The 13,409-nt window shown below is 45.4% G+C and overlaps 1 protein-coding gene across 1 annotated transcript in view; it reads left to right on the top strand.

Annotated features, from left to right (window-relative positions):
• LOC144781949 (cytochrome P450 2G1-like) overlaps positions 1-13,409 on the top strand; it is a 436,288-nt gene that overhangs the window by 61,054 nt on the left and 361,825 nt on the right. The window contains exon 3 of the mRNA XM_078661040.1: positions 12,624-12,773. Coding sequence (XP_078517166.1) covers positions 12,624-12,773 — 150 coding nt within the window. The remainder of the gene's footprint in view (positions 1-12,623; positions 12,774-13,409) is intronic.

Raw genomic sequence — 13,409 nt, 5'->3', positions numbered from 1 at the left:
TTACAAAGACAGAGCACGGCTTATGCAGGTGTAAGTGGGGCTGTGCCCAGCTACGCCCTCCCATCCTGCCAGTGATGGCCAGTTCAGGAAAACTGAACCCCTCTATTGTGTTTGGCTGCCTAGGAGGAATACACAAAGCCCAACTGTCAGCTGCACCCAGTCATGTGTCCCAGAGGCAGGCTGCAGGCCCTAAAATGGTTAATAAAGGAAAATGCCAACTTCCTAGAAGTTGAAAGGGAAGAAAAAGGGAACCCTACTCACTAAGGTACCAGGGTAACTGATTATAACAAGAAAACAGTGGTTCCTGTGGAATAGTATATAATCATATATGATACTAGTGCGCAAACGCAATAGGATTATGATGATGTCATAGAGAAAGGGACCCAAAACACCAAAGGTTTTCTTGAACATATATGTATGTATTATTCACAAAGTATACAAAAATTATACAAAAAAAGGAAGCAATTTATGCAAAGTGTCTCAAGTGTAACATGAACCTAACAGTTGAGTGACATAGTGTGACAATATTTACAAGGTTTCACAAAGTTTTTCTTCTGAGAACGACCATATCTGAAGTTTTCATACAATATGCAGCAACTATACACAGTAATAAGTGTTGTGTCAGTGGTTCGCTTTCTTCAGTAATGTTGACAGCGTTTACACCCTCTTTAGAATGTGGGGTCTCATCAGGACCTATGATAATAGGACATCTGAGAAATGAGTGAAAGGATGTGTGAGGTAAGTATAAGGACCTAGTACCAGCACAGTATTAGATTATGTTATCAAGGGCAATGGAAAAACTACCTGGCTTGTCAATTGCAGAGCTCTAGTGAGTGAGTGCCAACCATGAGTTGAGTAAAAGGGAAGATACTCACAGGGAGACCCAGCCGGGTTCTAATGGTATAGAGGGTGAAGAGGGATAGTGAAAGGTTAAAGAGATATGGGGTTCCTCTGGTGAAAAATACATGTGTATCAATAGGGACACTTACGCCTGTGGAGGGTGTGAACCGGCGATCACAATGAGGTTTGAGCAAGGAGATGTAGGTCAGGTTCAATGCGGATTTCTAAGAAGAGGACGGACAATAAGAGCATGGTGTGGTGCTCACACGTATAATGGCAAAACAGACTAGGTAACTTAGAATCTTGCCAGGGCGTGGTCACAGCACCGTGACGTATGAAGAATGTGGGCCAGGATAAGGCAGGGTGTCTGCTTTGCAAGGCTGTTTGAAACAATTCCTGTATTTAAGGGAATCTAACTGTTAATCACCATGGAGAGCCCTGTAGTCAGGGAAGCGTGCTCACACAAAGGGTGTATAGCCTGTCTCTTACCTATTGCAGGATGAGATTTTGTAGAGCACGAAGGATATGTACTCCCACCAAGTCTGAGCTAGTCTGCTTGCCGGTGGTCGGTAGCACAGACCCGGCATATACGTGGGCTTAAATAGTGCTTCAGAGGGGAAATAACCGGATCGTGCGCAGGCATCTTGGAGATTGCTGCGACTTGGAGTTATCCGGTTATCAGTTGCTCTCAACGGAAAGTGAAAGCAGACCTTGAGCTTTCTCCCAGGATGGAAAAAAGGAAAGAAAGAAGGACACATAGTATGTCCTCGAGTATAAGTGGTGTCCTAAAGCGGTTGGCACATCGTGTGGGTAAAAGCGCAGAGAAAGGTAGAAACCATAAAGTCAGGGAGTATAATAGCAGGAAATGTCAGGCAGATGAATAAGGGCAATTAACGAGGCATTAAACATAGTGTGTTTTTGGAAAAAGGGGGTGGTGATGGACAGAGTCTCTGAATGATGCAGAATACTCTTACCAAGTCAAGAGATCATGGTTTTAATCCATCACCGTTTTTTAGCTCAATGCACCATCCCAGCTCAGAACCTGGCTATATGCAAATTAGTCTGTTCCTGTCCCAGTGCATGATGGGAACAGGGCAAACCAAACTACCAAGCCAATTCTTATACTGGGAAGGAAACAAGCTTCCGGGGACGGGTTTCTGGCATCACAGCCTTCGTCGGCCCGGCTTGCTTGAATCCTGATGGTGCAATGAGCAAGGGACTCACGTCTGAGCATACCCTCCCACACACAGTGTGGATAAAAGCGATTTTGGAAAAAGGGAGTGGTGATGGACAGAGTCTCTGAATGATGCAGAATACTCTTACCAAGTGAAGAGATCATGGTTTTAATCCATCACCGTTTTTTAGCTCAATGCACCATCCCAGCTCAGAACCTGGCTATATGCAAATTAGTCTGTTCCTGTCCCAGTGCATGATGGGAACAGGGCAAACCAAACTACCAAGCCAATTCTTATACTGGGAAGGAAACAAGCTTCCGGAGGCCGGTTTCTGGCATCACAGCCTTCGTCGGTCCGGCTTGCTTGAATCCTGATGGTGCAATGAGCAAGGGACTCACGTCTGAGCATACCCTCCCACACATACTGTGGATAAAAGCAATTTTGGAAAAAGGGGGTGGTGATGGACAGAGTCTCTGAATGATGCAGAATACTCTTACCAAGCCAAGAGATCATGGTTTTAATCCATCACCGTTTTTTAGCTCAATGCACCATCCCAGCTCAGAACCTGGCTATATGCAAATTAGTCTGTTCCTGTCCCAGTGCATGATGGGAACAGGGCAAACCAAACTACCAAGCCAATTCTTATACTGGAAAGGAAACAAGCTTCTGGGGACCAGTTTCTGGCATCACAGCCTTCGTCGGCCCGGCTTGCTTGAATCCTGATGGTGCAATGAGCAAGGGACTCACGTCTGAGCATACCCTCCCACACATAGTGTGGATAAAAGCGATTTTGGAAAAAGGGGGTGGTGATGGACAGAGTCTCTGAATGATGCAGAATACTCTTACCAAGTCAAGAGATCATGGTTTTAATCCATCACCGTTTTTTAGCTCAATGCATCATCCCAGCTCAGAACCTGGCTATATGCAAATTAGTCTGTTCCTGTCCCAGTGCATGATGGGAACAGGGCAAACCAAACTACCAAGCCAATTCTTATACTGGGAAGGAAACAAGCTTCCGGGGACCGGTTTCTGGCATCACAGCCTTCGTCGGCCCGGCTTGCTTGAATCCTGATGGTGCAATGAGCAAGGGACTCACGTCTGAGCATACCCTCCCACACATAGTGTGGATAAAAGCGATTTTGGAAAAAGGGGGTGATGATGGACAGAGTCTCTGAATGATGCAGAATACTCTTACCAAGTCAAGAGATCATGGTTTTAATCCATCACCGTTTTTTAGCTCAATGCACCATCCCAGCTCAGAACCTGGCTATATGCAAATTAGTCTGTTCCTGTCCCAGTGCATGATGGGAACAGGGCAAACCAAACTACCAAGCCAATTCTTATACTGGGAAGGAAACAAGCTTCCGGGGACCGGTTTCTGGCATCACAGCCTTCGTCGGCCCGGCTTGCTTGAATCCTGATGGTGCAATGAGCAAGGGACTCACGTCTGAGCATACCCTCCCACACATAGTGTGGATAAAAGCGATTTTGGAAAAAGGGGGTGGTGATGGACAGAGTCTCTGAATGATGCAGAATACTCTTACCAAGTCAAGAGATCATGGTTTTAATCCATCACCGTTTTTTACCTCAATGCACCATCCCAGCTCAGAACCTGGCTATATGCAAATTAGTCTGTTCCTGTCCCAGTGCATGATGGGAACAGGGCAAACCAAACTACCAAGCCATTTCTTATACTGGGAAGGAAACAAGCTTCCGGGGCCTGGTTTCTGGCATCACAGCCTTCGTCGGCCCGGCTTGCTTGAATCCTGATGGTGCAATGAGCAAGGGACTCACGTTTGAGCATACCCTCCCACACATAGTGTGGATAAAAGCGATTTTGGAAAAAGGGGGTGGTGATGGACAGAGTCTCTGAATGATGCAGAATACTCTTACCAAGTCAAGAGATCATGGTTTTAATCCATCACCGTTTTTTAGCTCAATGCACCATCCCATCTCAGAACCTGGCTATATGCAAATTAGTCTGTTCCTGTCCCAGTGCATGATGGGAACAGGGCAAACCAAACTACCAAGCCAATTCTTATACTGGGAAGGAAACAAGCTTCCGGGGACCGGTTTCTGGCATCACAGCCTTCGTCGGCCCGGCTTGCTTGAATCCTGATGGTGCAATGAGCAAGGGACTCACGTCTGAGCATACCCTCCCACACATAGTGTGGATAAAAGCGATTTTGGAAAAAGGGGGTGGTGATGGACAGAGTCTCTGAATGATGCAGAATACTCTTACCAAGTCAAGAGATCATGGTTTTAATCCATCACCGTTTTTTAGCTCAATGCACCATCCCAGCTCAGAACCTGGCTATATGCAAATTAGTCTGTTCCTGTCCCAGTGCATGATGGGAACAGGGCAAACCAAACTACCAAGCCAATTCTTATACTGGGAAGGAAACAAGCTTCCGGGGACCGGTTTCTGGCATCACAGCCTTCGTAGGCCCGGCTTGCTTGAATCCTGATGGTGCAATAAATAAATTAAACATAGTGTGTATATACAGTTAGTAAAGGTGATCATGCGCAGAAACAATGGTGGCAAGGGCATAGTGGAATATCGCTACATGATAAGCGGAGTATTCAATGCACAATAATGACACAGAAGGTAGAGAAACAGGATTGCATATCGATTGCATGACATTGATCAACTGTTACCCATGAGAAAAGTGATGAAAATCCTGTATGATACTGCACAGGATTCAGGAAATATTCAATACCAGAGGGTCCCTCCGAGAACAGTCATTATGGTTATATACAGTGATCGTGTACATTAAATCCACAGTTTCCACTCCGGAAGTTAGAAAAACAGTTAGAAAGACACCTCATGTAGGTGTTGGCATTGGTGAAGTGATCACATAAATTATATTATAGAGACCCAGTTAGTCAACATCTTTAAGGTGCTTGGTTGCTACGGGCATGTGCAGGCATAATATAGCATTTTAGTGTAACATGTAGCAGTCATTCCTGGTCGCGTGACAAATGTACTAGAGGGAGGCTGTGTCAGTTTAATGTGGTGACAAAGCAGCGCCACTCCTCTGCAGTGTTGAGTCCTTGGTTTATAGAATCAATTTTGTCTATCCAATGACATTCACGTCTTTGTAAAATGTGTGTGTGATGTCTCCTCCTCTCTCAGGGATTCTTGCAGTATCAATCAACTGCCACCTGATCTCATCTGCTGTGTGCTGTTTCTCATTGAAATGTGACGCTGATCGTCATATACGGCTGAGATGCTGCCCGATGCGGGCTTTTACTGGTTGTTGGGTTTGTCTATGTAGGGTAGTCTACAGGGACACCAGATGCAGTATACCATGTTGCATGTGTTGCAGTTTGAGAAAAACTCCAGGGTATGTGTGTAGTTATCGTGTTTAAATGAGTTGGTGTTCTCAGTGTAGGGGCAGGCAACACAATTGCCACATTTGTAATGGCCGTTCACATCTGGTAAGCCCCAGGTGAATTCAAGAGTACTATTCTTTCTTTAGGTTGTTTCAGTGGATGATCTGATCAAGTGGTCTTTTATGTTTTTGCCTCGCTTGTAGGCGAACATTGGTACCTCCATTTGAGGGTCAATGCTTCTGATTATGTTCCAATTCTTGGTAGATAAGTTGCGAACTTTGGTGGTATGTACCCCGAAGGTGGTGACACAGACTATTTTATTGAGTGGTGCTTTTCCACTGATATTGAGGAGTTCTTCTCTAGGGCAATACCAGGCCTGTTTCATGGATTTTTTGACAATTCTGTTAGGATAGCCTCTGGCCACTAATTTGGCTTTGAGTGTCTCTGCCTCACGCATGTAGTCCTATTTATGGGTACAGTTCCTACGGACTCGTAAGAACTGTCCAAATGATAACCCATTTCTAAGTGCCCGTGGGTGATGGCTTTTATAGGCTAGTAGAGTATTTCTTTCAGTCGGTTTACTGTGGAGTGAGGTATATAGCTTCCCCTCTGCATGTTGGATGTTAAGGTCCAGAAAGGCTATAGTCGATTTATGTAACATAGCAGTGAAGTTTAAGTGTGTCTAGATATTGTTAAGATACACTACGAAACCATGAAATTCTGTCTCACTGCCACACCAGATGAGAAAGATATTTTCTATATATCTATGCCAACATTTGATGTTGGAGCGTAGGTGATTTGTGTCACTGAGGCCATACATGTGTTCTATGTGATCCATATAGATATTCGCTAGATTAGGTGCGAAAACTGTGCCCATGCTGGTGCCAGAGCATTGCTGGTAATAGTGGCCTCCTGACACAAAGTAGTTGGTTTGTAGAGCAACTTGTAAATATTGTCACACTATGTCACTCAACTACTAGGTTTATGTTACACTTGGGACGCTTTGCACAAATTGTTTCCTTTTTTAAATAATTTTTGTATACTTTGTGAATAATTCATACATATATGTTCAAGTAAACCTTTGGTGTTTTTGGTCCCTTTCTCTATGACATCATCATAATCCTCCTATCGCGATTGTGCACTAGCATCATATATGAATACATACTACTCCACAGGAACCATTGTTTTCTTGTTATAAACTTCCTAGAAGTGGAATTTTCTAAATTGTAACTTAAAAACTGGCTTTACCAGAAGAGAAGATTTTTCATCACAGTTTCAAAGACACAAACCAGGAACTAGTTTCCTGTTCTCATTCAGAAATCATCACTTATTAAATGTATTAAGGTATCTCCAATGTTATCCTTTGAGAGAGGAACGCCTTATAGTATTGAAAAATGAGTTTAGGGGGTTTTCACTACCAGAACATATAACACTTAAAAGTATTAGTCCTACTTTTTCAATACATTGCACCCTGCCATGTGGGCTGTTAACGGCCTACCCTATGATTGACTTATATGCATTAAAAAGTAAAGATTGGGCCTGGCAAGAGTTTTATTTCACCAGGTCAAAATGACTGTTTAAATCTGTGCACCCAGGCTGCATTGGCAGACCTGACGCATGTTTGAAAGGGGTGCTTAAGTGGGGGGGAAAATTCAATGCGTTAGGCTCACGAGTAGAATTGAATTTACAGGCCCTCTGTAGATACAGTAACACTTTTCCAGGTACTTATAAGTTAAGTGCATATGCTTTTGGGATAAGCTAATGATACCATGTTTTAGGGAGTGAGCACATGCACTTTACCAGTTGTTAGTAATGGCAATGTGTACAGAGTCCTACGGTCAGCAAAAACAAGATCAGCAAAAAATGGAGGGGGAAGGCAAAAAGGTTGTGGGAAAGATCAGCAATAGGCTGACCGGTCTAACATATGTCCCCTCCCAGCTGAGAGTGGGGAGAAATACCCAACATCTTGGAGGTTCTCATCACTAAGACCGAAGAATGTGGATAGACTATCAGCGTTAGCATGGTTTTATGCAGAACAGTGTTCCATCGTAAAGTCCATTACCTGTAGGGAGATGGACCACCTCAACAGTTTGGGATTTTCACCCCTCATTACTATGAGCCATCTGAGGAGACTGTGGTCTTATTGAAACCAGTAATAAGTCTCAAACAGGTATGGTCTCGACTTCCTCAGTGCCCAGAACACAGCAAAATTCTCCCTTTCAATCACACTCTACCTCTGTTCCCAGGGAAGTAAACTCTTGCTAATGAAGGCTACCGGTTGGTCTAGGTCCTCCTCATTTAACTGTGCTACGATATCTCCTATGCCATGCTTTTTAGCATCTATCTGAACGATAAATTCCTTAGAGAAGTAAGGAGCCTTGAGTACAGGTGCTGTATAGGCCTGGGCAGAGGTTACAGAGTTTCACTCCTTGGAATTCCGTGGAGTTGCTAAAAACTCTGCTGAATTCCGCAGAGTTCCGTACACAGGTGGAGCATTGCTCGCCCACCCCTTGAGCTCAATGAGGAATCTCTTAAGAAGTTGGAAGTACCCCAAAGGGTTACCCAGCACCAACGGGGCAGCAAGAGCTTGCATTATGCTTCTGGCACTGCCAGACAAGGCAATGGTAACAACAAGTCACAAAAGTAAGTACTCACTCCAAGTCTACCACACCTCTGCACAGTGCACCTTAATGTAGTGTTAGCGGAACCACTTCAGTGGTATTTTCCATAGTGACTCCAAGTTGAGGTGGAGTATTGGAAGTTGTTGTGGAGGTGAACAAGCTGCATGGCCTGGGCAGGTGGTTCTTGTTTCCCCACCTCAGGAGTGTTGCTGGATTCCAGCATGATGGGGGACCTGCTGGGATGGTACTTTCCTGGCTGCCTGGCTGTGATGAACTTACTGCAGCTACCATGGCCTGTGACGGGGCATTAGCTACTGCCTGTGAAACCGTGCCATCACCTTCACACTCATTCTCCTTCTCTTTATGTCCGATCACTCTTCTTCTTTCTCAGGGCACTCTTCTTCTTTCTCTGAGTTGGGATACCTTTCTCGTTCCCTGGAGAGTCAGGACAGGGGCACTCTGCTTCACTGTCCATTTGTTGTCCGTGTGTGGCAGAGATTCGTCCATGCACAGCCAACGGAGAGCAGCAAATGTGCATAGAAGCAACGGGAGGGATGAGGCTGCAGGTGCTCGGTTGATGTGCGATAAAGACTAGATGGCTCTTGGTGTCAGAGTGCACCAGCGAAACTGCTTGGAGTACAGTGAAGTCTAGCTTGCCACACATAGCATCGGGTGACATCAGCTTCATGCAATGATCATGCACTGTTAAACTCCGGTCTGCCGATGGTTGGCAGAGATTTTTCAGCCAAACCCCATGCTCCAAGTGGACTTCAGAGTGGCAAAAACTCTGGGAACTCCGCAAGCTGAGCGGTGCTTACAGCCCACCCCTAGTGCTGTACAATGGCCTCCTTGATGGTGTCAAGGATTTTCTGTTGAGGGTGCACTAATGGTGCTATACCCTTTTATCAAACCTCCTATAGTATCCTTTGAGGCCCAGGAAGGCTTCCAACTCAGTCTATGTTTTGGGGGTTGCCTGGCCAGGATTGTCTCAATCTTGGCCTGGAGGGGTAGTACTGTGCGAACACCCACCATATGGCACAGATATACTATGGAACTCTGCCCTATATGGCACTTACTGGCCTTGATAGTCAGGATTGCCAGCTACAGGGCTTGAAGCATCTCTTCTGAAGATATTTACATTGAGATAATGTCCACAAAAATACCTTGACTGAAAAGAAAACATATCTGTTGCTGTGAGGCATATTTGAAAAATGTTTTTAAACTCAACTTGAACATTCCTTTTAACTTATACAGTGTATCCATGTTATCTTTTCAATGTGCATCCAAGGCAGAGAAATGTGTGTATTTAGTATGAACCAACACCTGTTGCTGAAGTCTTTTTAGTGCTTATTTAAATATTATTTATTTTCAGGAGTTGCCTGATTAGGGGGCTTGGCTAGCTAGCCAAGATGGTGGCCGCACTCTGAAGCACCTCTGCATCATGGCCCTGTTATCCACCTAAATACCTTGACCACTGGTACCATCCCACCTCCTGGTTGAGCTCCCCGCACAGCTCACGCCAGCGGGCAGCGGTGAGCCACTCGGATGAACAACGGGGAGCGACCATGGACCCTGTGGGCACCTTCCTCAGTGGCCTCACATACTGTGGGCCACAGTCATCTCAAAAGAACAGAGTGTGCTGACTAAACAGATGAAGCCCTACCCCAGGGAGCACGCGGAGGTGAACTCTGGCTGCCGATGAATGGCAAGATTACCTCTCTGCTGTGAGACCTGCTGGTGGCGGGAGCGGTGGTGGACCGGACCTGTGCCCTGGATAAGTGGTGAGAGGGAATGGGCATGCAAGACAGCAGGCAACACTGCTTAGACCGATGAGAAACCTCAGTGCTGCGGTCGCGAGACAGCACGCTTTACTTCGACGTGGCCTGGAGCCTGGTCTGTGCGCCCTCTCCCACGTTAGGCGGCCGGTCGGGCCCGGGAACTGAGCCAAGCCTAGGCCCACCAATGAGCGACCCTGAAGCAGCTTGGGGTCTGGACAGGGTGCACCCAGCAGGCCAGGAGGTTGTGTTGAGCCTAGACCAACCCTCAGGAGACCTCCAGCAGAGGCTTGCAGTGAGCTGAGCAGTCAAGATGGAGTCAAGCCCAAAATCCACGCAGTTAACGGGAGGCAGACAGCGCAAGCACCGAAAGGCCACTCAGCATAAGATAAATACCTGCAACGACAGGGGTTTAGATAATGAGAAACCCTACCTGCGACCACAAGACATAGCACAGTGGCCGGGAGCCTGGGCCTGCTCCCAGACCTTACACCTAGGTGAGAAAGGACAGATGCATGAAGCATCTAGTGCGCTAACAGATCACTGTCACATCCAGCATACATAGCACTTGTAAAGTGTAGCCACACGATACTCCTGGTACGAGGAAGACTGACTCAGGGCCCAGGGAGCCGATAAGGGCAGCAGGCACAGTTCACTTCAAGCGGTGGGGGCCGAGGTGGCGAGATATCCGAGGCCACCGCTATGCAGAGTGACTCAGTAAACAAGATGGACCAAAAACCGGTGACATGTGCTCCCCACAGTGATCACTCAACTGAGCCGGGTCTAGGCCCATTTGGGTGCAGAACACCCAGAGGCACACAAGGTAGAAGCAAATCACCCCTGCCCCTTCATCCATTTCACCTGCAGGAAGTTCTTGTAGTATGGGACACAGTAGACGGGCCAGCGAATGCGGGGAGCCCCATACACTAACTGGTGACCATTAAATCGACAAACAGTAGTGGAGGAGCCTGTGGGTACGGGTGAGAGTACCTGCCTGGCCCGGAATCCCTGGTTCGTGGCCCTGAGGAAAGGACAAGGAAAGCAGACGACCGGAGTTCATCCTTTTGAGGCCGCCCGACGGCATGTAGCAGGACTCACCAGTTGGCAGCCCTGAACCCTGTCTGCCTGCTGTGTCGATGTGACAGCACTTCGCAAGCGCCCTACTGGGAACAATTTGCACATGCAGAATTAAGTGACTACCAGCAAGTGGGCCATGAACACTCAAACCGAACTAACAACCTGCTGTTGAGAAATAGAAAAGGCATAGCACAGTTTATAACCCAGGAAGATCCCATTCATCATATAAATAAAGCCTGGTCATAAAAGTGCTCAGCCCGGCCCGGCATTGAAGATCCACATCCAACAGCAACCTCAAAGCCACCAGGGCAAGATCATGAGGTGGCCCTCACGATGGAATCCAAGATAGATTCAGTTCTTCAGGCAGTGGCACAAATCGTAGTCTTAATATCAAAAGTGGATGCTGTTCCTCTAGTGATGGAGCCTACGCAGCATATGTATGCCATCCCTTGCAGGGACATGTGGAACCTCATGAAGCCTCTCAAGAGGTAAATGAGGAACAAGGACAAATAATCAATACAGAGTAAGACAGACGCTAACGACACTTATATCTAGGGTCTCTACAGCACCCTAAATGTTGGGCGTCTCACATAAACACCTGGGTCAATTCATAATCATCTGTAGAGCAACAGATATTACACAACCCTAACAAATAGAAAAGCAGGAGGATGTTGCCTAACGGCTGGGGGGTCGACCTAAAATCTGGGGAACTGGGTTCGAGTCTTGGCAATGACGCTCAACATCCTGTGATTGTGGGCAAATCACTTAATCTCCCCGTGCCTAAAAAAAAATAATGTGTCCTCATGTAATGCAACTGGTGCTCATGTAAAGCGCTCTGATACCTGATTTCGGGTCAAGTTTGCGATACATAACACGTTGGGGTAAAAAAGGTAACACGTACAACTGGAGGGTGGTGGCACACTGCATTGGGTGACTGTTAATTACCTACCCTGTTGATTATGAATACCTTATACACAGTTTTAACTTTCTTTTGCTTAGTACGCTGTATGGAATATATAAGCTGAAAATCAAGCATGTAATATGTGTACAGTAACATTCAATTGACGCTTCTCTTCTAAAATGTATACATGCGAATGGTCATTGTTGAAATCTGGATTGTTAACCGAAAACTTAATAAACAAATGTAAAGGAGTTGCCTGTTTAAAGAAAATGACACTGCCCAATATGCTGCAAGATCAGTACTCAAGCCAAATGGAAATATAATAATAATATGCTCTAAAAGAAGTACCATACTTTGCATATGGGAAATCTGGTAGACCCTAGTCGTCTGGATGAAAATGGCCAACTTTCACTTCTAAATAGGCCTAGGTATCTTCAATTCCCCCAGCTCAGAAAGTATCACTCAATTTTCTGACGGACACACTCTTTGCATTTTAGTGAATTGTTTTTTTAGAATTGATCATTGCTCATGAATTTTGAAAATTGTGCTTTAAAATTATAAAGTGGCCATAATATTTTTAAAAAGCTTTGGGGGATAAAACATCCAACTTTACTTCTGAGAAGGGTATGGCTTGGTCGCTGTGCTAACTTGCTTGGTGCAATATGGCGATTCTATTACAACATTTTGGGTGATTGGTTTTAGTTCCCATTTTAGCTTTGTTTGTGCATGGAGTAACTAACATGTACCCAACATGATGTATTAGGCTAATACTTCTTGTACACACGCTTTGATCTCAATCCACATTTAATCGGAAGCATGAGGTTAACAAACCTAGCATTAGAGCATTACTATTGTAGGCATTCCTTTGTAGATGTTTGACCTCTTTCTTTGTTTGCAGGAGTTTCAATTGCTAACCACAAGAGGTGGAAACAGCTCCGTCAATTTTCCATTATGACACTGAAAGATTTTGGAATGGGAAAAGGTCTTATAGAGGACAAGATCAAGGAAGAAGCCCAGTGCATGGTCCAGGTGTTCAGAAACACAAAAGGTAGGCAGCAATTATTTAGTCGGAATATTAGATTTTTATTTCATGTTATCTCATTGATAAGGAAGCTGAATCATGTAATATTTTAGTCGACCAATATCACAAGATTTTAAACATCCAGGTGGAATATATAAATCTGTTTTTGGCACTGTAGTGACAATGGCCTTCTTAAAGGATAATATATCTGGAGAAGCCACAAAAAATGGTTAAATCCTTTTCGGTCAATTTTGCAGTTCCCCTCCCATATTTAGAAGTGGAAGAACAACATGATTTGCATCTGTAGAGGCTCACCTGACGCTACCAATGGAATCCCTTTACCTGGCAACCTGTCTGCCCAGTGGACATCTAGATCACATTGACAGTCTCTTTGCTATGCATTTTCCTGCTTAATGACCTCCACATGAAGCATAATCGTCTCAGGCAGGTAAAACAACAGTGGCAATGATGTTGTAGGTTACGTTCCAGCTCTGTGAGAACCCAGTACTCCACATGTATACACTCCGTTTCAGGCCCATTTGCAAAGATCAGACATATTTAGCACAAGACTTCACTTACTAACAGCCACTTCACTTGTAAGTGCTACGTCAGTGCCAGCTTTACATCTTGATGGGTATACCCCTACGCTGCAATGGACAGTAA

This window comes from Lissotriton helveticus, chromosome 9, assembly GCF_964261635.1.
Source record: "Lissotriton helveticus chromosome 9, aLisHel1.1, whole genome shotgun sequence".
Taxonomy (NCBI): Eukaryota; Metazoa; Chordata; class Amphibia; order Caudata; family Salamandridae; genus Lissotriton; species Lissotriton helveticus.
The sequence above is the reverse complement of the archived record's forward strand: the minus strand, read 5'-3'. Positions and strand labels throughout refer to the sequence as shown.